General features: G+C 44.1%; 2 protein-coding genes across 3 annotated transcripts in view; one reads left to right on the top strand and one right to left on the bottom strand.

Moving 5' to 3' along the window:
• The first annotated feature begins 2912 nt into the window (after positions 1-2912).
• On the top strand, positions 2913-23301 carry CBARP (CACN subunit beta associated regulatory protein). 2 transcript variants are annotated; one of them, XM_068233986.1, is made up of 10 exons: positions 2913-2981; positions 7931-7988; positions 16354-16496; positions 16596-16657; positions 16735-16897; positions 18050-18245; positions 18390-18545; positions 18660-18852; positions 21223-21385; positions 21557-23301. In XM_068233986.1, the coding sequence occupies exons 2-10, from the start codon at positions 7941-7943 to the stop codon at positions 22635-22637; spliced, it is 2205 nt and encodes a 734-aa protein (XP_068090087.1). In that variant the 5' UTR covers positions 2913-2981; positions 7931-7940; the 3' UTR covers positions 22638-23301. The 2 variants fall into 2 exon arrangements, with proteins under 2 accessions (XP_068090087.1, XP_068090086.1); XM_068233985.1 differs by lacking the exon at positions 2913-2981 and adding an exon at positions 6757-6917.
• A 109-nt stretch (positions 23302-23410) lies between these two features.
• STK11 (serine/threonine kinase 11) overlaps positions 23411-24115 on the bottom strand; it is an 83900-nt gene continuing 83195 nt past the window's right edge. The window contains exon 10 of the mRNA XM_068233988.1: positions 23411-23829. The gene's annotated coding sequence lies outside the window, so the exon portion shown is untranslated. The remainder of the gene's footprint in view (positions 23830-24115) is intronic.

The following is a 24115-nucleotide window of genomic DNA, read 5'->3' as shown; positions in this document are numbered from 1 at the left end:
CTTCCGCAGCACTTTACAGAGTATATATAGTCCTGTCATTAACTGTCCCTCAGAAGGGCTCACAATCTAATGCCTAACATAGTCATGTATTCATCGTAGTCAAGGGCCAATTTAGGAAGAAGCCAATTAACTTAATTTTTGGGATGTGGGAAGAAACTGGACTGCCCAGAGTAAGGTGACAGTTGCATAGCCTTGTGCTCCATCAAGCAGATTTCTGATGACATGGAGTGCCGGTAGGTGATAAAACGGTTATTATCGATCAGTGTAAAATATTGATAATTTCTCACATCAAATATTTATCTCATAGGGGTCAATTCATGCAGGGCTGTTTGGGAAAAATTAGGTCGTAACATACCGCATTCGGCATTTTACATTTTTTTTTCACTAAGATTTCCTCACATGCATTAAAAGTTCGGTAGCTTACCCAGGGGCGTCTCTAGCCATTTTGTCACTCCAGGCGAGAAACCCTGTGGTCCCCCCCCTCCGTGATTGCCCCCCAGCCCCATACCCCCCACCTCCGTGGTGAACACCACCCCCTAGACCCCCGAAAATCATAATGCAGCAGCGTTTCACCAGAAAATCGGAAAATACACTTATTGCGGCATGGGTTCACCAGAAAATAGTTGTAATGCAGCAGAGCGTTTCACCATAAAATATACTTATTGCGGCATGCACTCACACACAGTACACACACACCACACACACTATACGCACACACACCGCACACAACACACACGCACTATAGACAAGCACAGTACACACGCACACACACACTACACTATACACACACACTATACACACGCACACACACAGCACACTATACACACACACTATACACACGCACACACACAGCACACTATACACAGCACACAGTAGACATACACTATACACACACACACTATGCTGCTACCAGGGGAGGACTGGGACCTTTTGGCCTGGGGGGAAACACAGACTAAAGGCCCGTTATCATGGCAGCCTCAGCCCAAATTATGTCACACATTCACCCCATGTCGTATATGCCAGTAATCACGTGGAGTGCCAATGCGGAAATACAGCAAGGACACTCTGTGAACAGTGTGACAGGTAAAGTACAGGCATCAGGGGGGCACAATACATTTTGAGGGACAACGGCCGGGGTTTCCGTCTTGTCTATAATTCGTGGTTATCGCAACGCCATGATTATCGCACCTGACAACCACATTGGTCTAAGATTTCCCAATCCCAACATCTCCGATTGATACATTAAACCAATTTCCACCCGAAATTTTTTATCCGATTCGCTAATATCAAAACGGTTGGTCGATCGGCTGTCGAGTCAACAGAAGTATGGCCACTGTAATTCACACACATACACCCCCCCCCCCCCCACACACACACACACCTACCTACCTATGTCCTCCCCTTCACCACCATCTCTACTAACCCCTGTTTTCACTACCTTATAGTGTGTCTGAGCCCTTATGCAGAGAAAAAATTAGGAGAGAAAAGCTGAAAGAGAGGGAAGAAGATATTTGCCTCACCAGGATTGCACTTTTATTTAGCTTTCCTGTATGACAAGAAGACACAGACACCCAGCACTAGGGAAAGAGGGAAACAAAGGTGAGTGAAGGAGGCTGGTGCACACCAAGAGTGCTTCAGATCGCTTTTCAAATTTACAGCGATTTGAAAAGTGCTGGGCTGATGTTACCCTATCAGGGTGTTCCCACAGCAGTGTTGTGATTTTTTTTAAAATCGCAAACATGCTGCAGGTAGCATTTATTGGAGCGATTCTTTCAAAAATCGCTTCACAAAGTCGCATTCGCAAATTGCTAGCGATTGCTATTGCGATTTTGTCATGCACTAGCCCAGAGAGAGGAGGAGTGAGACTGAGAATAGCCGGAGATGGAGCAGAGAGCTAATCTGTATTGCAGTCCCACATTACACAGAAGCTAGTTGCCGGTAATAGGACTGCTGTCCAGTCTCTCACACAAGTCAGAAAGCAGCCCTCCTGGAGTCTAGGGACTGACAAAACTTTTCAACCTGTTTAACACCTTATCTGCACATGCAGTCATTTTAACAATGTGGAGAGACCAGACAGATTTTTTTCCCATGGACCCTACTCTGCATCATGCCGTGTATATTTACCAGCTTGCCTGCCCTCTAATTGCACTTTTATCAGCAAGCCTAGTGTTTGACATTGCCTTACAACAACAAACCTGAATACACCAGACACTAACCAGCCCTAAATCACTGAATAAAAGGCGGCCTGGGGGGCAGTCCATGCCTGGCTGCTACACTCAGTCTCTACATCCACGCAGTTACCAGTAGCAGAGAGAGAGGAACTGAATGAATCAGTGAATCAGTTAACAGTGAAGAGTCAGGACTCAGGAGCTGATGCTGTACTCCGATGGATCCCTGAGTGAGCTGGGAAGAGTGCCTTCTCTCACTGACTCATTCATTACTGTGGTTCTTTGAATCATTGAGCTGAAGGAACTGAATTAATAAGTCAGTGAATCAGTTATGAGTCGAGTCAGGTGCTGCTGTTAGCTGCTGCTGCTGTAAACTAATACCTGAGTGAGCTGAGAGGCATTTCTTCTCTCACTACTCAGTGCAGCAGCGCTACTGCCTCCTCCTGCCGCTCTAGGCAAGAATTTATACCTGCCTGGTGGTTGAGACGGCTGTGAGCTTACCGAAAAAAGTTGCTTCAATTCACTAAGCTCTATTCTTCAGTATGTCTCTCCAGCTGTAGCATAGGTCAGGCAGCCAGCTGAAATTCTTCTCCCTGCATGTGCCATTCTTGTGTGAGTTTTGTAAAGTAAAATGCCACCTGTATCCCTTTAGATGTGCATGCAGCCACTAGAGGTCTCACTTCTGTGTATTAGTATAGACTTACAAGTCGACCTCCATTACAGGAAAAAATGAGAGCCGCAGTGGGGGAACCGAGAATCGGTCCAGTTCGGCGAAGGCACAGGTTGGCTGCAGGGAGCTGGCAGAAGCCCCAGGTAAGTGAAAGTCTTATTTTTTACAGTGTTTATGGTTCCACGTTTAAAGGGATACTGTAGGGGGGTCGGGGGAAAATGAGCTGAACTTACCCGGGGCTTCTAATGGTCCCCCGCAGACATCCTGTGTTGGCGCAGCCACTCCCCAATGCTCCGGCCCCGCCTCCGGTTCACTTCTGGAATTTCTGACTTTAAAGTCAGAAAACCACTGCGCCTGCGTTGCCGTGTCCTCGCTCCCGCTGATGTCACCAGGAGAGTACTGCGCAGACACAGACCATACTGGGCCTGCGCTGTGCGCTCTTGATGACATTAGCGGGATCGAGGACACGGCAACGCAGGCGCAGTGGTTTTCTGACTTTAAAGTCAGAAATTCCAGAAGTGAACCGGAGGCGGGGCCGGAGCATCGGTGAGCGGCTGCGCGGGCACATGATGTCTGCGGGGGACCATTAGAAGCCCCGGGTAAGTTCAGCTCATTTTGCCCCGACCCCCTTACAGTATCCCTTTAAAATAACTTTCCTGCATTTTGCTATTGAAAACTTACCAAAAGGTGGGTAAAAATGAACCGTCAAAATTATTTTTGAGGTTTTTTTTTGCTGGCTGCAAGGAGAAAACTCAGGAGAAAAAGTGAATTGCATATGGGTCATATGAATGTATGACCCATATATATGGCAATATATGGCAATCTAACCAGGTATGGCAATCTTCAAGGACTCACAAGGCGAAAAAAGAAATGTAGTTTTACTTACCTGGTGCTTCTTCCAGCCCCTAGAAGTCATTTGGGTTCCTTGGCACAGCTCTGGTCCTGCCCAGGGTCCCGCTGGCAGCCTGTAAGGATCACTGACACCCGATGGCCGGGTCGGTGCCTTCTGTGCATGCGTGATGTGGGTGCGAACTTGTGTAGGGCGGGCGTACACCCACACATGCGCAGAAGGCGCTGACTCATCGGGGTTGGCGATTTTTACAGGCTGCCAGCAGAACCCTGGGGAGGACCTGAGCTGCTCCAAGAGACCCAAATGACTTCTAGGGACTGGAAGAAGCCTCAGGTGAGTAAAACCACGTTTTTTTTTTCACCTCGTGAATCCTTTAAAATACATGTTGGTCAATTACTATACCTAGCTAGTGTATACTAAGCATTAAGAAAAGATAAGAAAACGTTGTTGCTATTTAAGTCTGATTGGATAAGGTAGGGAAAATGTTGAAAAAATATTTTTTTTTCAAATTCATAAACATATTCGTATAACAATGAGAGAATGTTTTGACATAAGAAAGGCAAAGTAAGGAAAATTAGAATTGTTCTGGCTTCAAGAACTGTATTCTTGTATCTGAAAAAGGTAAAGTTATTTTAAAGTGAACCTCCGGACTAAAAATCTACTCAGCAGAACTGAAAAGGCTTGGTGTTTCTTTAACAGTTTCACAGCATCAGAACTTTGTTTTTCTTACCAAAGCATCATTTTTAGCTGCATTTTTACCTAAGCTCCACCCATCAAAGAAAAAAAGCCCAGGCTTTTTTTCCCTGATGCTGTGCAGAGCATGATGGGATTTCCTATGTTGTTGTTCACGTTGCCTGGCAACTGGGAGAGGTGCTCAGGATACTAAAGATGGGAAGTTCGGATCTTTTCAATGATCCGGATGATTCGAATCGGATCATTGAAAAGATCCGGATCTTTGATCCGAATCTCGGATCATTTTACTACCGAAGCATTCAGGGGGGTGAAATGAATAGCAGGACAGGTCTTTCCCTGCTGTGGACAGGAGAAGGGGAGGGGGGTGGACACACAGAGAAGGGGAGAAGATGGACAGAGGGCAGGGAGTGGACAGAGAAGGGAGGAGGGACGAGCAGAGAGCAGAAATGTTTGCTTGCACACAATACCCACATGCTGCAATCATTATGCTTTATATATATTTCACCTATATGTTTATCTGTATACTTTATATGCAAACGTCGCACAGTGAAAGAAAGCATTCCCCAAAGCATTCCCAGAAGTGAAGTACAGCTGTTTAGAGCCAAGTGCAGGAGGATCATATTGCACAGCAATCACAGTGCCTGCAAAGTTACTGAGCTGTGCTGAGCTGAGCCAAAAGCTTCCAATGTGTTCACTGTGCACAACTACGGAACAGACAGCCTATAATCAGCAGCACGTTATAGCCAGTATGTCTGCTGTACACATATCTGGCAGTGGCATCCATGTCCCCTCTCTCTCATCTACCTGTCTCCCTGCAAGGCTGCCTCCCATCCAACAGAGCGATCCATCTCAGCTCTGCTTCCAGGACCCCGCTGCCCGCTGAGAGGGGGGGGGGGGGGGGGGCGTGTCGCTCATGGCCCGCCCCTTTTGCGATCCGAATCACTCATTTTGATGATTCGGATGATTCGACTCACAAAATAGATTCGGATCGAAGATCCGAATCGTTCATGATCCGGACAACACTACAGGATACAGAACAGTTGGAACTGTGTCTCATGCTCCCTGTCACCTCCTTTCAACCAAAAAGATGGCTGCTCTTATGAAATCAAACATTTGCCTGTTCTTTTAAAACAGTGTTGGTAAGAGATTATATTACCTATCTATTTAAATAACCTAACTAATGTAACTTAATGACAGTATGTTTGTTTAGGCTGAAGTTCCTCTTTAAGTACCACTGAAACGGTACTCCCACTAGTAAGAACAAGCATACTGTATACTTGCCATAGTCGAAATTACAAACTGAATATGCTATAAATGTGTAATATAATGCTGCACTGATTTTTAGAAAAACTTGTTCACCATATACAGATCATTATGTAGCCAGCCAGACAATGCTGGGGTCCCTAGCAGCTGTACGGTCTGCTGTTGCTGTAGTTACGCCCTTGAATGTACGTACAATATAATATTCATGATTCAGAGAACATACATACCTCTGTAGTTACATAATATTGTATAACAATTCTGTGGTTCCCAGCATGCACCCTTTGTAACCCTGGTACCATGCTTCCATACACTATTCATTCCTTCTCTAGTACTCCTAAATGTAGTTGTACCTCTCTGCAGGTAATTAGTTATTACGTTCTCAACATGCACTTCTATTCTCTACAATACATGACCTTACAATGCTTGTTACAGGTTAATGTGATGCTTGTAATGGTCCAGATGCAAATGTGTCAGTGTGTATTACTGCTGTGTACTATTAGCCTTTTTGTCACTGGCCAGCTTGATAATCAGCATCACTGGCGTTGGAAGAGGCTCTCAAAAGCAATCCGATGCGTTTCCTTGGCATGCTTCTCTCAGCAGCTCAGAGCTCATCTTTTTCCATCATTCTTCTCCCACTCATCTCTCCCCAGATCCCCTCATCTCATTTCTCCTTCTTTGCCATAGCCTATAAATAATCGCAGCGATGAGTCACCCCCCATGTCAGCGTCCTCCCACCATCGTACAGCGCACAGGGCTCTCTCCCTCACAGAGCCTGTATAGCAAGTCGTGCATGCAGCAGCAGCAGCTGCTACTCGCATATCTCCATCCGTGAGAGAACTTGTATGTATGTGTACTGTGCTCACATAGCCCGCCTAGATAATCATGTGGATCTCTGCACTCCTGTCCCCCCTCTAGATGGGCAGTATGTGTATATAATAAGCCCATCACACCACATAACATCATGCAACCTCATAATGATGGAGTGGAAGTTGGCGGCGCCTCTCCTCTCCTCCAGTAATTGGGGGAATCGGCTCCGCGCTCCTTTCTCCACTCTCTTCCACCACCACCACCTCCCCTGCCTGCAGCCTGGCAAGCGTCACGTGTCCGGGGTGGGAGGGGCTTCTTCTCCGAGCTTCATTCATAAATCCTGAGGCCGGTGACTGAGCCGCAGCTCGGAGCTGGAGCCGGAGGTGAGGATTGGGCAGAAGGCCACGCACGGGAGGCGGACATCGGGGCTAGCTGCAGGCTCTACACACGGTCCGGAAGGTTAGAGGTGGGTATTGCCAGGACCTCAGGGGACCGGAGTTATCAGTGCCTGGGAATTGGCCAAGCATCCTGCGGGCGCTCCCTGGGTACCATTTGGGTGCAGGGTGTTGGCGATCTCAGTGCCACCTATAGAAATCCGCATTTCCTCTGTGCAAGAGCTGCCTTTTCTGCCTAGCATCCGATCAAACGGCTGCTCATCCCCGCACAGCACATCATCTTATGTGCTAGCAGCTATGTGGATGCTGCCGGATACCAAGGCCGAATGTGGATGCTTCTGTGCACCGAGTGCCCTATTCTTCTATAGCTACCTGCTCATAATCATGGCACGGTGTGGTCAAAATAAAGAGCAGGTAGGTGGGGCATCGGTCCTTTGCTTTGCCTTCACTGTAGGTTTAAATATGTGGCCAGGATTTACTTCCCTGCTAAGCAATCCATGGCACCAGTGGTGCTGCCCATTCATTACACTTTGTAGACTCTTTTGCAGAACTTACATTATTATTATACATTATAGTCGGTTTTTGCATAATTTAAGAAGTGTACATTATAAATGGTCCAGATGCAGATTTCACATAATTATCAGTTCAGTTACAATGCCATCCAGTTAATGCATAATGCAGTTATGTGTATATTATGTTTTAATCTTCTTTAAATGGATCTCTTTACAGTAATTACCGGTACTTGTTACGTGCAGTTGTGCTTGAATATTTTTCATCTGTATCTGAATTTGAAAACATATTTTTAAAAAAGTTAATTACACATCTTCCCAGCTGTTTCTGGTATATACAGATAGCATAAGTTATTTAACTGCTATCCTCCTTGCCCTATGTTATTCACATCTTTAATTCTGACTCCTAAATCCCATTGATAGTCCATAGTTTGTTTTGTAAATCAGTCCATCAATGCTGTTTTCCTTTTGTGAATTATGTTATTATGGTGGTGGGATATTTAGAACATAGACTTGATGTTTGCTTCTATGGACCTATCTGTCTTAATGACACAGCTCACCTTTTGTTTCTGCAGGTGTCAGATCATGAGCAATGGGTCACCCTCATGGGAAAATATAACTGACAGCTCCACGGTGAGAAACTATGCAATACATTACAAATGCAGCTCTACTGACTGTAGGATACATTTATGTTGGGGGAATATATTGATTTAAAACAACACGGGTAATCAATAGTTAATGAGTCACAGATTGCCATGAAATGTGTGAATTCAGTTTAGTACAACTTCAGTTGGTATTTTTATGTTCTACTTCATGTCCAATATTGAAAGTAGGCATCTGAATATTGTAAATTTGTGTGATCCATAAAGCCGGAGAGAATTAGTAGCAACACATTACACTTTCGTTTTCTGTTTCTGTGAAGAAATCTATAATTTTCTAACAAGGAGATTTCGTTTTCTTACTATGATAGTAAAAACCTCTGTTCCAGATGATTATTGACGTCTTATGTCCAGTCCTGTAGAATATGTATGTGTTTTATAAAACAAATATATAGGGCTCTATTCACAACAATAAGCAGTTCGGTAAAATCATTTTAGACGGTAAAATACCTCCTGTGGTATTTTACACTTTTTTTTTTTCAAATTCACAAACGTTTTCCCCCATGAGGCAGAAGTTCGGTAATTTACTGAACAAACATGCCTCAATTCACTAAGCCCTGGTCGGTAAGTGTCACTTACCAGCCTTTTAGCAGGGCAGCAGGCAGGCAGGCAGGGAGGGAGCTGTTTGTGTGACTCAGAGGTTTTCCAGACTGTGCATATGGTCATCCCTTTAAATGTGCTGCAGCTACCAGGGGGAGCTCTTCTATGTGCTACAATACAATTATGCACATCTAAAGGTATGCAGGGATGCCTGCAGAATTGGTAGCTTGTTCTGTTTTGATACAGTGAAAGACCCACCAGCATCCCTTTCGCATCCAATCACAGTGAGAAGCAGGCTGTGTGGCTCTCCCTATTGGCTGGCTGGCAGTTACCGGCTGCTGTGGGCTGGAGAAAATTACTGAACACTTTTGGCAGGAAGTGCGGAAATTTTTGTAAATTGACATTTCTTCACATTTCATGAGGTAATTACTGCACAAGTCGGGAACTGTGATTTTCTGTGCGGTAACAGGTTTAGCGAATTGTAACTTGGGAAGGTGATCGGTAAAAATCAGCTGTTTTGAGCATTACCGAATGCGGTAATGCTTTGTGAACAGAGCCCATAGTATAGATTACAAACAACAAAAAGCTTTTAGTTAATCTACGTACATACTTTAGATTTTTCTTGGCTGAAATGATAGCTTTGACTGGAAATCTTAAGTGTGTACTCCAGGGCTGTGAAATCAGTACAAATATCATCCGACTCCAACTCCTCAGTTTATAGAACCACCAATTCTGACTCCAGGTATCCAAAATGACTCAAACGCCTCGCCTCCATCTCCTTAGTCCAATACTTAGCAGAGCTGTGGATTTGGTACAAAAATCATCCAACTCCCGACTCTTCAGTTTATGAAACCTCCGACTCAAACTCAGAGTACCCAAAATTGCTCCGACACCACAGCCCTGGTGTACTGTACAGGTATCCCTGGTGTTGCTGCCTTCCTCTGTAGCAATCTGTACAGTCAGATTGTTGTCCCTTGATGTCTGGAGTCTCCTGCCCAAACTTCTTAGGTTAGTTCCTACAACATACTGCCACTCAAGTTTCCCTCACCCCTGTCCACAGAGCAGCTTACAGTCCAGAGACCTGCACCAGGTGAGGTAACTGTGGCATATAAGAAATGCAGATTCGGTTTGGGCAATCTGCATAATTGGAAATCTGGCTGCCAAAATAAAGTACTATGATTCCTTGTGGTGCGGGTTGTAAAAACTCAGGTCGCTTCGGGGCCTGCTTTGTGCCACCCAGCAACCTGACTTGGGCACCGCCATACACCGTAGTGTTAATTACGGCTATAGTGGCGCAGAGAGAATAACAGTTATTCGGGTGCCAGCAATAGCTGAACCCCAAATTACACCACTACAGGAGTAGGCTCGGTAATCAGTAGGAGGATGTATTTGTTATATTCCCCTAGATTACCTTTCGCAGGGAGAGCGGTCTCTCTCTTAGCTTCTCCCTGCACCCAAAATGCTGCCGCCAGGAGCATACATGCTTGTGAAAATTTTGTGTACGTTACACACACATCTGGGAACATGCCAGTGTGAGCATGGAGATTTTTTTTTTTTAATAACTTGACAAAACTCATTTAGCCATACTGAGTGGTGAAATGAAATGTTTAGATCAGTGGTTCCCAACCTGGGGGCGATCGCCCCCAGGTGGGCGATTTGGGTTCTAAGGGGGGCGGTAAATTTGTGGGGGGCGACAGGGGGGCGATCAGTATGAAAAGGCAGAAAAAATAAAGTGTCGCAGTGTCACTCGTTTTTAAGAAAATTATGGGCAAAAAATATGATCTCTATAAAATATGCAAGTGTGCATGATAGAGTTGCGTAATTCCTCAGGGCTCGTTGGTCACGCGCCGGTGTAATGTCAGATATTGCAGCCCGGAAGCAGCCTTCCTCACTGAGTATCGCGCATGCTCAGTGGGAACTTACCTGAAATATCTCCGCTTCCACACCACGTACACTCCAGAAATTTTCAGGGGAGGGAGGGGACCCCCAGATCTAGCTCTGTGTCGAATTGCAGCCCCCGAGCCCCGCTAGTTCCCGAGATAGGTTTTCTGCAATCAGTCCCGGGAACCAGCGGGGCTCGGGGGCTGCAATTCGGCACAGAGCTAGATCTGAGGGTCCCCTCCCTCCCCTGAAAATTTCGGGAGTGTACGTGGTGCGGAAGCGGAGATATTTAGGACGTTTTACGTGGCTGCACAATTTAATGGGACGCAGGCTCCTACTGCGCATGCGGGGCTGCACAACGTGCGGGGCTGCAATTGCTGACATTACACCGGTAAGGGAATAGGCGCAAAGTAGTTGAGTCACCGGCTATTTTTAGCTGGCAAGGTCACAGCGCTACCCCCTCCACTGGCACCACCACCTGGCGTAAGAGTATACCGTACTAAGAGAAGGGGGGGCGACAGGGGAGAGTCGTCTTCCCCTAAGGGGCGATACCTCATAAAAGGTTGGGAACCACTGGTTTAGATGAAAGGAGCAGGGCAATAAGTATAGTTGTACATGTCTTTTCCTGACTTGTGGGTATTTAATTGGACAGGTATTGTTCTAAATCGTAGGACCTTAACAGATCACTGAACTTATAAAAGTCAAGTTATCTTGGTGGCCCTGGTGCTTTGGTAATGTATTCCACTTATTGCTGAAATGTAGATGATCCCCAGATGCAGTAAACATTGTCATAACTTACAAAGTACAATGGTTCACAGGGAATAGGTGCACTTGGGAAAGGGCAAGTATCCTAAAATATCTTTCTGTGAGCCACTGTATTGTGAAAGTTAGAACATTTGTATATTTTATCTGCAAATTAGCAATATTTCAGCAAGTAGTTGAATAAAACTTGTAGTATATGGTTTAGCTCTCAAATTCTTTTTATTGTTGTGCACATATCCTTACAAAACTACAACCAAATATGAAACGTGATAACTGGTGGAGAGGAGAGAATAAACACAGGGACCCCGGGAGCCCAATCTGGCGCATTATCGTAGATTTTTCTGGTCAAGTATAAACAGGTAGAAGGTTATACTTACAAAGCTGGGTTGCAAGGGATGCAAGGATGTATGAAAGCAGGTGGGGAAGTACCGTCCCCACTCGGCCTTGTGAAGTTGTTTGTTGGTCCCAGCTCCAGAAATAATCGTCTCTCCTAGTAGAGTGAGTACCCCTGTACAGGGGTCACTAGATCCAGGTAAAAGCAAGGTAGGAGGAGCTCAGAAAAAGCTATGAATAACCAAAATGTAAAAATTACAACATGGCTAGGTAAAATAATAGGTTATACCTTATATGAGGACCTCTCACGTGTTTAGTAATTCAAAAAGTCAAACTTAAAGCACTTTAGGAGACAACACCTTTCACGGCAGAAGCTGCTTCCTCATGTTGATTGCTTTGCCTTTGGGGTCTGCAGTATTAACCTAGGGAACCCAAGGCTAATACTGCAGATCACAAAGGCACAGCAATCAACCTTTGGCTTACACCGTATTGCCACTGAGTGGCGGAAGCAGGAGACTAATTTTTTGCTGTTGTAATCATTTCAATAGGTTGGGTGTTAAGCCTACAAGTGTTCATGCAGGTGGTAGTACTAAGAAATGCTAGGCCATCACAATGGAAACAAGAGTGGACATAAAACAATGCTCGGCTTACAGACGAAAATGACTTGTGTGAACGGCCTCTCGGAACAGAACTAGTTTGAGTAGGGGACTGACTGTATTGAAGCATATACATTGCTCTTGTAGATGGGAAAATCCCCCCAATAGACCTATGCGGGATTGGTTATTTGGAATGGGTTCCACTGATTGGCCCAAGACACATGGGACCAAGAAGAATGCATGCAGAAAAATGAACTGAGTTCTATAATATGCAGTTGTAAATGCCTGACTCAATTTGGGAGTCTGTGACCGAAGCAGAGACAGTACTTTTACAAGACAGCAGATATTACATCAGAGTGTGTGAAGCAGTAGCAGTGCCAAGCAAGCAAGCTGCCAGCCAACACAGAGTTGAGGGAAGCATCTTTCCCAGGATAACAGTGCTGTGTCAACAAACTGTGCTGTGACAGTCACAGCACAAGGCAATTACTTTCTTTTTATTAAAGACAATTCTCAAACAATGCAGAAAGGCTATCAGCTTTTGCACCTTGTTTTCACCTCAAGGAAAAGCTTTTGTTACTTCTAGATCTGAGATTTCTCTGTATATGCTAAATTATTGCATTTATTAAAATAGCAGATTGTTATCATGGATAGCTATGAGAGAAAATGAATAAGAGGATTTATCTTAAAGTCCTCAATAAATGAAGCTGCAAAATAAATAGGAATTCTGCTAATATGTGGATATTGAAATATTTACATCCCCATTGGAGAACCAGACAGGCTGGCCATTCTTGCATTAATTTTTTTTTTCTTAAGCGGTTTTGATCACCTTGATTGAATCTGCCAGTCCTCTGTTACCCCAACACATCCAATCAATTCACATTTGATCAAATTTGGCCAGCTTGTGGAAAGTGTGATGGACATTTTGGAAAATTCCTGTGCAAGCAGGTAGGAGACTGTAGTCTGCATAGTCTAGGACGGTCCTAGACTTTTTGCTGGCAAAAGGCAAACTTGTAAAGATGCGCCTCCCCCCTCCAGTTTGTAATGATCGCACAGCACCAGACAATTTACTATGCATCATTTAATGTTCTCAGTCAGTAAGGGAGCATATACAAAGACTTGAGACAGGACATGCTGCAGCTCAACACAACAACACACTGGCTGGCTGCGAGTCTGTGACAAACAAACTGCTTTTCCCCAATGATGACCTCTTCACCTCGCTTGCTCTCCTCACGCTTCTCCTACTCTGACTGCATGCTGGAAGTGTAAACACACAGTACAAAATGCCGTCCCTGTACTCTCTGCGCCTGATGCAAGTGTTTCACCATTGCTTTATGAAAGAACCAGCCCAGTGCATAGTGTGGCACTGCATCCAGAAGTACTACAATGCTTGCAGTTCTACCAGTTCTCCATAGATTTCTGCAGGAGTCTGCCAAGATTGAGTGTGCCATATGGTGTAGGAATTGATCACATTCCAAGTATAGAGAAATTGAGCTTGGCGTATTGGGCTGTAATTGGCCCTTTTATGGCTACCTTTAATCATATCTTTAGGCCTTGTTTGCACAGGTGCCGATTTCAGAAGACAATTATTCTGTATAGTTTTCGAATGCACATCAATAAGAGCCTTTTGTATGAGTGTAAAAAGGCAAACCACCTGCAGCCTATTATATGGCCAAGACATTGCAGGTAATGGATGGTGAAGGATGAAGAGCTAGTTGCAGGGCTGGCCAAACTGCGGCCCACAGGCCCTATCTGGGCCATTGGTGTTTAGAATCCCTCTTCTCCCTCCCTGCTAAGTTGTGTGTGATGAGTAATGAGAAGTTTAACCCACCCAATCACACTATACATCGGCGATCTCCATGGCCACAGTGGCGTCATTTGACCTGCCAACAGTACATGCCACCGCCTTAGCCATAGAGATTACTGCTGGAAGAATGTTAGAGGAATGCGGCCGGAAAGGTTTGCCCAGGCCTGAGCTAGAGTGTACTAAGCCATTAAGTTCTGTGCACCATTTGGCTTCCCATGTCACGAGTAGAGATCAATAAGATGGTAGGAATTCCAGCTTGCTTACAGTTGTTATGTGGATTGTATACAGTTTGCGATTAAACCAGTCAAAATTGGCAGGATGTGTATTTGGTCAGCACAGTGACCTAGTGCAGAGTTTCTCATATCTGTCCTCATGACTCTCCAATGGAGCATGTTTCGCAGGCAGCCTCACCTATGCACAGGTGGGGTAATTAGTGTCTCAGCTAGGAGGATTCCATGTAGCGGATACACTAATTACCCCACCTGTGCATAGGTGAGGCTGCCTGCAAAACATGCATCGTTGGGGAGTCACGAGGAGAAGTTTGAGAAACACTGACCTAGTGGATAGTAGTCTTTGTAGCAGACGGGTCTCAAGTTTAAATTTGGGCAATGACACTGTCTTTGTTGAGTTTTTGTATGGTTTCCCTACTTTCCCAATAAAATTGGCCTTAATCCATGATGGGGACATATGACTATGGTAGGCATTAGATTTTGAGCTCCATAAAGAGAATCTGAAGTGATTTTATTTCTTTTATCTATAAATCATGTTAAGGATTTAAATACCTCGTCTCCTGCACTATTCCAGCTTTAAAACAAGCCCCCCTGTCCAGATAATCAACTTTAATCTCTCTATGACCCACCGGGTCTCAGAATATGCTACTAGGAAGAGAGCAGGAAGAGGCAGAGCTGTTCTATGCTATAGAGCAGGGGTCAACATTCTTCAGACTGCTGGGGGGGTCAGAGTATACATAAAAGGAAGTTGAAAAACATTACATTAAACCTAGGTGTTGTAGGCCACGCCTATTAACATGTCATGTCTGCCATTTAACCAGAGCACAGCATGTGCAGATAGTAAGCCCCCAACACAGCAAAGGCAGATAGTATGACCCCCAACAGCACGTGCAGAAAGTATGCCCCCCCAATTCAGCAAGTGCAGATATCGTGACCCTAACTTAGGGTCATATGTGAGCCTTAATGTCACCCAATGGCCTGCAAAAGCCTGCAGCACAATCTCACCCATACACACACACACGATCACTGTAGCAACCTATACAGCACAACCCTCCATTTCTCCTTTACAAAGTATGTATAACATTCCTGCACAGCACTGACCAAAATACATGTTATACTTGTTACAAGTCATCCCCTCCACTTGGTAACCATGTTTCCTAGCAGCCTGAAACACAATGCCCCACACGCAAAGCAATCAGTGTTCAAAATACATATTTTCAAAAGCCCCCCCCCCCATTCCCAGTAATCGCATGAATTGCAAATTATCCACCCCTACACACACTGCCTTACATTACATTACCTCTAGAGAATTCCCAACAGCAGCCATTCATTCACGCAGTGGCTGAAGAAGTCTTTGCGCAACAGCCAGTGAGCATACCCAGGTGACAACCTGCCATCCAGTTGGACAGCAGCATCACCTGATGTGGAATTGGATTGGAAGCCAATGAATGACTGCTTTCTGGCTACCGTGTGGAAGGGTAGTGCCATCACTTCTATTCTATATATAATATCTGCCAATATTTAAAAATGCAGTGGACCACATCTATAAGTAATACATATTGTGTTTGGGGGCCAGTAAAAAAAGCCTCAGGGGGCCGCATTCAGTCCCCGGGCCTTAGTTTGAGAACCACTGTTATATATTCTCACAGCCTCAGGAGGGAGCATTGGAGGGCGGCATACATTAAAAGGGGGAGGGAATGGGTGGAGATTAACACCAATGACCCGGCGGGTCATAGAGAGATTAAAGATCATTATCTGGGGGGGGGGGCTCATTTAAAACTGGAATAGAGCAGGAGTAAAAGGTATTTATATCCTTAACATGACTAATGGATAAAATAAGAACAATTTTGCTTCAGATTCTCTTAGGAGCAGTTACTGACCTGACTATATGTATATGTATAATACACAGTACAGTATGGCAAGAAGGTGGTATCTCTAAATACACAATCTGATTTCCCGGTTCCAAGTTGCATACAATTTGCATGCAAGCCAGAATTAAAAGCCACTCACTGACCACCACTAGTCAGGAGGTTCTTTAGCTGCCCCTTCACACCCATGTGAGCAAGGCCAAAGTTTCATGCAGAATCAATGCTTAAAAATAAAGTTATGTATAAGAATAAATGTTTGTAAGGCATAGAAGGCAGTGAGCTTACAATTAACATACTAATTATTTCTATCCATATAAACCTGCAGGCTGCTCCAGGTGCACCCAGCCATGATGGGTACGTCTTACTCTTGGTTTTGTTGTCCATCTTTATTGGAGGAACACTGCTTCTACTTATCGGGGTTTTGATCCTTTGCAAACGCTGCTGTGACTCACGTCTCAGGCTGTCAAGGTACATACTTAATGAAAACCATATTCTTTTAAGTTCCCAAAATCCATGTTGGTGTAAAATTCTTGTCTTGTATACTGCAACGGTTTTGTTTCCTTTCAGGCCCAGTGATGATGCAGAGAAAACTAACACTTCCTATGTAGATGAATCACAGCCTACACATGGTAAGGAAACTTACAATGGGCAGGGAAGGGGCCCATGGCATACATAAATAACCTAATATCGGACAACTGATCCACAGATATCACCATCCGGGTGGAAGATGCAGAATCGCTGTCAGCATCAGGTCTACCAGATACAGAATCGGAAAGATTTTTATGCACTGCATCCAGTGGTCGTCGAGTTTCATTCAATGAAGGAGCCTTATGTGCGCAAGAAAAAAGAGAACGAGACAGAGGAAGAAGGTGACGGGAAAGGATGTTTAGAATCATTTTTCGAGTTATGGGATAGTTACTGTAGAGGAGATACATCTTCAAAATAGAAAATGAAAGATGACTGACAGACACTCACACTTGGGCTTTTCTGAACCTTACATCAAAGAAGTACTTTAGGCAGAAGCACTATTAAAGGATGAGGTCATCTGACATGTAAGCCATGCACAGTCACAGAATGTAGGCACATGTCACCAAATGAAAAGTGCCAGTCCAATGGCTGAAGGGGTCACAAATAACCAGTGTGCATGGTGTTTGTAGGCCTTTAAGTATTAGGGCTAGTTCACACTGCAAGAGCTTTTTCTAAGCACTTGGGGATTTTAAAAGTTCATGCTAATGTAATGCTATGTGTGTGTTCTAGTTGGAGTAATGTGATTTTGTAAAGATCCTCTATAGCATTGCACTAGCAAGAGCATTTCAAAGCACCAGCGCTTAAAAAGCTTTTGCAGTGTGAACCAGAATTTTGGCGAAAAAAAACTGTAAAATTTACAATTCTTATGTACACCTGCATGTGGGTCCCAGAGTAAATGCACTATAGCTTTTTTTTTTTTTTTTACTTCCCATGTAGTTACACACAGTAGGTATATTCTACCTGCTTTGAACCTCTTACTGACATGTTTGGACTAGTCCATCTCCTCATGGGGGATTCTTAAGATTTCTTTATTTTCAAAAGCATTCCTTGAATGGCAGTCCAGTTGCCGGAATTGTGGCATGTGAGCAGTGAGTACTTTCTAAAGCAATTAAAAGAAAGTTTGAGAATCCCCCATGAGTAGATGGATTGATGGCCTTGTCGCCTTTTTGCCACTAATCAGTACGAGAACTAGGTCTTTCTCTGAGGAAATTACAATTTATGGAAAGCCTAAAAAAAAAAAACCTGAAATTTTATTTGGTTTCACTTTTGCAGAAGGCACTGAAAGGGTTAAGCATCAGTGTTTACTATATAGAGAGCACTCCTGCAGTCTATTCACCCTTGCTTATAAGAACTAATTAGACAGTTGATCTGCTTAAACAAACAGAACATAGCAGTGAATTTCTTCAGCAACTGTATATGGAGTAAAGACTTCATTGTCTACTGTGCAAGAGTTTGGATCCACTTACATAGTTTTGTGTCTGATTTTTCTACAGGTACACTTTGACAGAGGGAGATTTTCACTATCTGAAGAATGCACGGTTGACTCTTACTCCTCTTCCCTCCTTACCGGCAACTGCTTTACATATATTAACTATACATGAGAGTGAAGGTGGGGAAAGTAGCAGCAGTGGAGGAGCTTTCGAAACACATCACACCTCTCCTAGCAAGTCCAACATCTCAATTTATCAGGTGAAATGTGGCCAAATAATTTTTTATCCAGCCCCTTTAATTCAGTAACTTGTAACCTTCCCTTCCTTCCTTTTTGTGTGTGTTTTTTTTTTTTTTTACATTTTATAGATTAATTAAGGTATGCTTTTTCATTTCTCTTCTTAGCCCCCACGAAATCAACCAGCTCCCCTCAGCAGACTTTCTCTCAGTTTGACATCTGCTCTTCCTGGTGATGCATACAACTCTGTGGCAGATACAAGTTTTATGGAAACTCCAAAACACAGCCCCCCCTCTCCTAGACAAATTTCTGACAACAGCAGGGTATGTATTAACAGGAACAAAAATAGTGTACTTATCTTGAGAAACAGTCAAAAAAATAGCATAATGATATCATGGGTGCACCGCTTTCACACCATCCATTCCTTCCTTCTCCAGTTTGACCACAGCAGTCATCTCCCTCCGGGTGGTGCCAGCACTGATGTGGGTACCACCCGAAGTCATGGTGCAGTGCTTCATTTCTTCAGCCGTCTACGGCGTCATGCAAGCTTGGAAGGAGCAAGTCCCTACCTAAAAATCAAGAAATGGAAACTGGGCAGTGTGCAGAGAGCAAGCAGCTTAGACACCAGAGGTGAGGGGAGGATTGACCAAGCTACTCATGCAGCCTGTTACCTAAACTACAATTGAGGGGACTTTGTATATATACGGTGATGGGAGGAAAAAAAATACTTAGATGTCTAAATTTGGTGCAACAGTGCACCCCTTTCCCCTTCAAAAACAATAGAAACAAGTACATGCAGTTGTCTAGGATTAATAAAGTTTCCCATCATACTCAGTCTCTTGAGCCTTATGGGTGTACTTTTGTGTACATGTAATTAAGGCGCTGGTGAATTTGGGTGCAGGGTAAAGCCGAAAAACGGCTCACTCTGATCCTGTAAAAGTCCCGGCGGAGTAAATTTCGATTCCCCCTCTAGGCCACCGTGGACTCTGAGGTAAGATGTAACTCGGCTGCCAGCTATTGCTGGTGGCCAAATTACGCTGTTTTTATAGTAATTTAGGCTCAGTCTTTCGATGGCGCACAAATTACTGGCTGAGCGCCTATGGTGGCACCTGTGCACCCAAATTTCCTGCGCCGTTTTTGCCTGTTTGTACTTTTAAGGTCTGAATTAACCATAGGGTTCAAACAATATAGTGGCAAAAGCCAAAACTTGCATTTACTCTTCTTGACAATGGAGTTTGGCTCCTTTGCTTGCAGCAGTTGGGTCTTCACCTTCATATTGCCTCTTCCACTGACATGAAAACAAACTGTGGGTTGGAATGGGGATTCAAGTTGCCTAGAAGGCCTTGAGATGAAGAGACGTAAAGAATCTGGCTGGGTAATTAGTGATGCCATCACCTACATAAAACTTCATTTCTGGGTAAACAAAACTTTTTACAAGGCCAGTAAAACACAAGCTGCTGCAGAGACTGCATTCATTAATGACATTCATAAATACGTACGTGCACATTGCCATGCCTTGGAAGAAGGGTAGATATTTCACCCCATTGTAACATATGTATGAATTTTAAGACAAGCTGTATGCAGGAAAAAAAAATACTTTCAATATAAATTAATCTCACATCACAAACATTTTAGCTCTGTTAAATCCATCCAAATAATTTTAAAAAGAGAATTGTACTCCAAGTACACACCAAGACCTTCCTCCTCCCCTCCAGTAATGCGCAGGTATTGGGAGCCTAGCTCATGCAGGGTTGGAGTATTTTCTTACTGTGCATCTGCTGTCTTTAAGTGACCTCATTTACTGTTTAAGAGTGATAAATTGAGTGCCAATATTTATTCAGGAAATCATAGCAGATAACCAAGAATAAACATTACCATGACTTCTGTCAATGCTAGGCCCCAGATAACTGTGGGTGAGGACACTGGATTGGGGAATGCCAACACCGATGGTCTTTTGGTGAATCTTGGTGGCTTTGTCAAACTATTAGAAAAGTATACTTAACTCTTGAAATATTATTCAAAACTACATAAGCTTAAATTTTGGATTATAAATGCCATTTACAGCGATATACCAAAATGTCAACCTTCAAAAAGGAAGGCTAGCTTAAAGGGAACCTGAAATATCAAAATTTATATAAAAAATACACATTACCGTATGTATGTGTCCTCACTGATGTATTTGGCACAGTTTTCACAGCTCCCCGCCGCACAATCTTTTTTTTCATGTTAAAATCTGCCGACTTGCAAGGAAGATGGCGAAGATGGCCGTGACCCCGGAACTAATTCTGGGGCATTGCTGCAGGCACAGATCACTGGCACTTTCTCCTGAAGCCATGCATGAGAGGACTACAGCACTGAGCATGCCCAGTTTGTCCTCTTGTGCACGCCAGACCAGTGTTCAGCCCCCTGCTAGTGCTAGGCTCTGCCCCACCAGTGCTAGGCTCCCCCCCCCCCCATACACGATGCTACAGTGTTCAGCCCCCTCCCCCCAGGACAAGGCTTCACCCTGCCCTCGTACACTATGCTCCAATGTCCAGTCCCCTGCCAGCAACATCACCCCCAATCCTCGCTCCTAGAACCGCGTCCACCTTGGTGATGAGAACGCGCATGGAGGGGCGGAGAAAGGGGAGAGACGCAGGGGAAAGCAGAGTGGACAGAAAAGCAGAGCTTCTTACTGTCTGTCAAGCCTCAACTTCTAAGTCGAGAATTTTATTAGGAGGCTTTGGGGACTGGCAGAGGCTGCAGGAACAAATGGCCACAAGGTATGTCAGCCTTAAAAAGGCACATACCTCAATTGCAAATCAATTAAAAAAAAAATCTGGCTTCAGGTTCCCTTGAACTTATTACATGCGAACTGTAATCTAGCTGGATAACAAAAAGGATTATTTCTAAAAGTTTGACATAAACACCAACATTTTCAGACCTGTAAAATTATGAAAATAAAGTAGTAGTAAAAAAATTTTTTTTTTTTACATGCTTTCCCCTTTTTTTTTTTTCAAGGTTCACCAAAACGTCATCAATTTCAGCGACAGCGAGCAGCCAGTGAAAGTGCTGAACGTGATGACATCATACAGTACATAGCTCACACACAAGAGCCTACGTTTGCTTCTGGTCAAGGATCATTCATTTCACAACATGGAACCCCCTCACACACTCTCGGCAGGTATTCTTCTGTTGTCCATTCCACATCTTAAAAATGCCAACTTACCTTGTTCTTCTATACATCACGTTCCTATTGGGTCAATCATTTTTTTTTTGTTTTTTTACAACAGTTGGCCAATAACTTATTTTCAATTATTTCTTTTATTACTTATACATAAATATATCTTTGCAGGTTAGACCACGGGGAAGATGGATCATTGGCTGATGTGGGGAGCACAGAACAGGGCCAGCTGCCTCCCCAGTGTGACATTTGGAGTTTACGTGCATCTTTAGAGCTCTGTGCCTCTGATCAAAGCAGTAGTAATAATGATCGAGACTCTGTTCGTAGTGATGCAGAAAGTGTGAGCTCTTTAAGTGGACTTCCTAGCCTACCTTCTCAAGACCTGCCCGATAGCAAACCAGGGAAGGGGCCCGAGGCAGAGACTGGATCCCGTAAACTTCTTCAGATGGATAGTGGCTATGCCTCCATTGAAGCCCCCTGCCGACCACCAGAAGAAACATGTAGTCCTCACAGGGACAAAACTGCTTCAGAGAAACGACTCTTTTTCACCCATGCTGGACGTAAAGGGACAGTGTTTGAAAGTCTAGAGGGGCGTTTAAATGAACAGGGTGCTTCAGGTGGTGAGGAAGAATCCTGGTTTCCTCACCACACTCAAGCAGTCAGTCCACGAGAGGCTACAAGACGAGACTTCAGTATTGATGAAAAGACAGATGCACTGTTTAATGAGTTTCTTCGGCATGACCCACAGTATGATGATTCTCCCCTGCGCATGAAGCATCGTTCCAGGGCACATTTGCGTAAACAGTGGCAGAGAACAAAGCAGTACAGTGATCCAGGCATTCGTTTTCCTCCTGCCTTGGAGAGACATCGCGTCTCCCCTTTACGAAGGGGAGACAGCACTAGTTACCTTCCTGACACACGCTACCATAGTACGTTACCACGAATTGCAAGTACTACAGATGAGGAAGGAGCAGATGGCTGTCCTCTTAGCCCAGCTTCACTTACACCTGAAGACAAAATTCAGGCAATTGAGGAGGAACCATATGAGCATGGACCTGCCCCTGAAGAACCCAGACCCCCAGCAGAGGACCCAGACCAAGACTATGGTTATGGTCCACAAACAACAGAGCTGCTGGATAAGATAGGAACAGGGCTTGGGGAAATACTGTATCCAATTGTACAGAGGACAGCACGCAGCCCGGAGAGGCTCTGTACAGTGGCACACATCTCACCTGATCACAGTCCTGTGTAGGAATAATAGGATACCCCTACTGGTTATGTCAGACAAACTTAAGGGGTTCAGTGACTGAGCAGACGTGCAATCAGTTGTTCCTCTATAGCACAGTGCCAAAAGATATATAGTCTGTGGCACAGAAATGTAATTTACCCACTGCCACTTTAACGTGCCATATGAACACATGCATGACTGTAAATACAGGCAACACATGCACATTACACACAAATAGCATGGGCATACACACTGCATTATTCAAAGATACCTGTACAATTATATTTCAAGCAATATAAAGTTTCTTCCTAAAGGCCCTTAGCAACCCTGCATCAGGGAAGTGTGGATCCATTGGATTTCAATGTGTTTGCTGCAGATCTCCTTATAAACTGGACTTTCAGGCACAAGGGATGTTTTCGGTGCAGGGTTTGTGTAGGCTGTTTATTTATCATTTTATTTATTTATTTAATGTATTTATTTATTAAAGATGCTTTATTCCAGGGTGATGGAGCCTTAGTGCTCTAGTTATCCAATGTAGCACATGACTAAGGCAGGAACTTCTTATTGTCTCCCCACTTACTGCTGTGCAATTTCCCTTATTTAAATGAGACAGCATATTGTAATTGGCAGAATCCGAGTGTACACTGTGTGTATGTGAAGGGGGAAGTAAACATACTAAGGAAATTTACTATTGTTTTGGTATACATTTTTTCGTCATTTTACATTCTTTTACTTTAAAATCTGCCAAAGCACTGCCCTGTCAATACATAGAAAAGTCAATGGTCAGAAACAAAATCTAGTGGAAACCAAATAAACGTTTAATCACTAAGGAGAAAATAAACAACCTGTGGTAGTCAACACATGGCTCCTTTTCTCCAAGTGCACACACGACAGCTGGGCTCGGTAGGAGTTCAGTACTCCATTTCCCTTCCCATTTTGCATTTCATTGTGTACAAGGGCTCAGATAGGGCTGATGATGGGGCCTCCACCTCTTGGTTATAATACATGTAGAATACAGCCAGACAAAATGAAGTGGAGCCAGAATCAAGTTCAAGTAATAAAGTGCAACAGATGCTGAACGCTGTGCAAGTCCTAGAGGTCCAGAGGGAATGGGGCATGAGAACAATTCTTGGGCAATTCCCTTTTCTGCAGCAGTTCGGCTATAGCTTCTGTGGAGCAGAATCTCTTGAGTGGAGACTGGGAAGAACCTGCAGGACTGGGTCACCATGGAAAAAAAGGAAGAAAAAAAAAATGAGTATTTCAGTGCTATTAATAGCATACGTAAACAAGTCAGACAAATGTATGTCACACAATAAAATACTGCCCCCAGATAAATTAGATCAAAGTTACCCAGGGCAACAGATGACTGCTGTTTTACCTACCACAGATAAACTAGTTGTTTTCACTCACTATGCCTTCCTTTCTCCATGGACATCAGCAGAGCACTGTGCTAAGCGCCATAATGCACTTGAATACCCCCCATGTTATAGTACCTATTGTAA

Source organism: Hyperolius riggenbachi, chromosome 1 (genome assembly GCF_040937935.1).
Source record: "Hyperolius riggenbachi isolate aHypRig1 chromosome 1, aHypRig1.pri, whole genome shotgun sequence".
Taxonomy (NCBI): domain Eukaryota; kingdom Metazoa; phylum Chordata; class Amphibia; order Anura; family Hyperoliidae; genus Hyperolius; species Hyperolius riggenbachi.
Note: the sequence above shows the minus strand (reverse complement) of the source record. Positions and strands in the feature narration are given on the sequence as shown.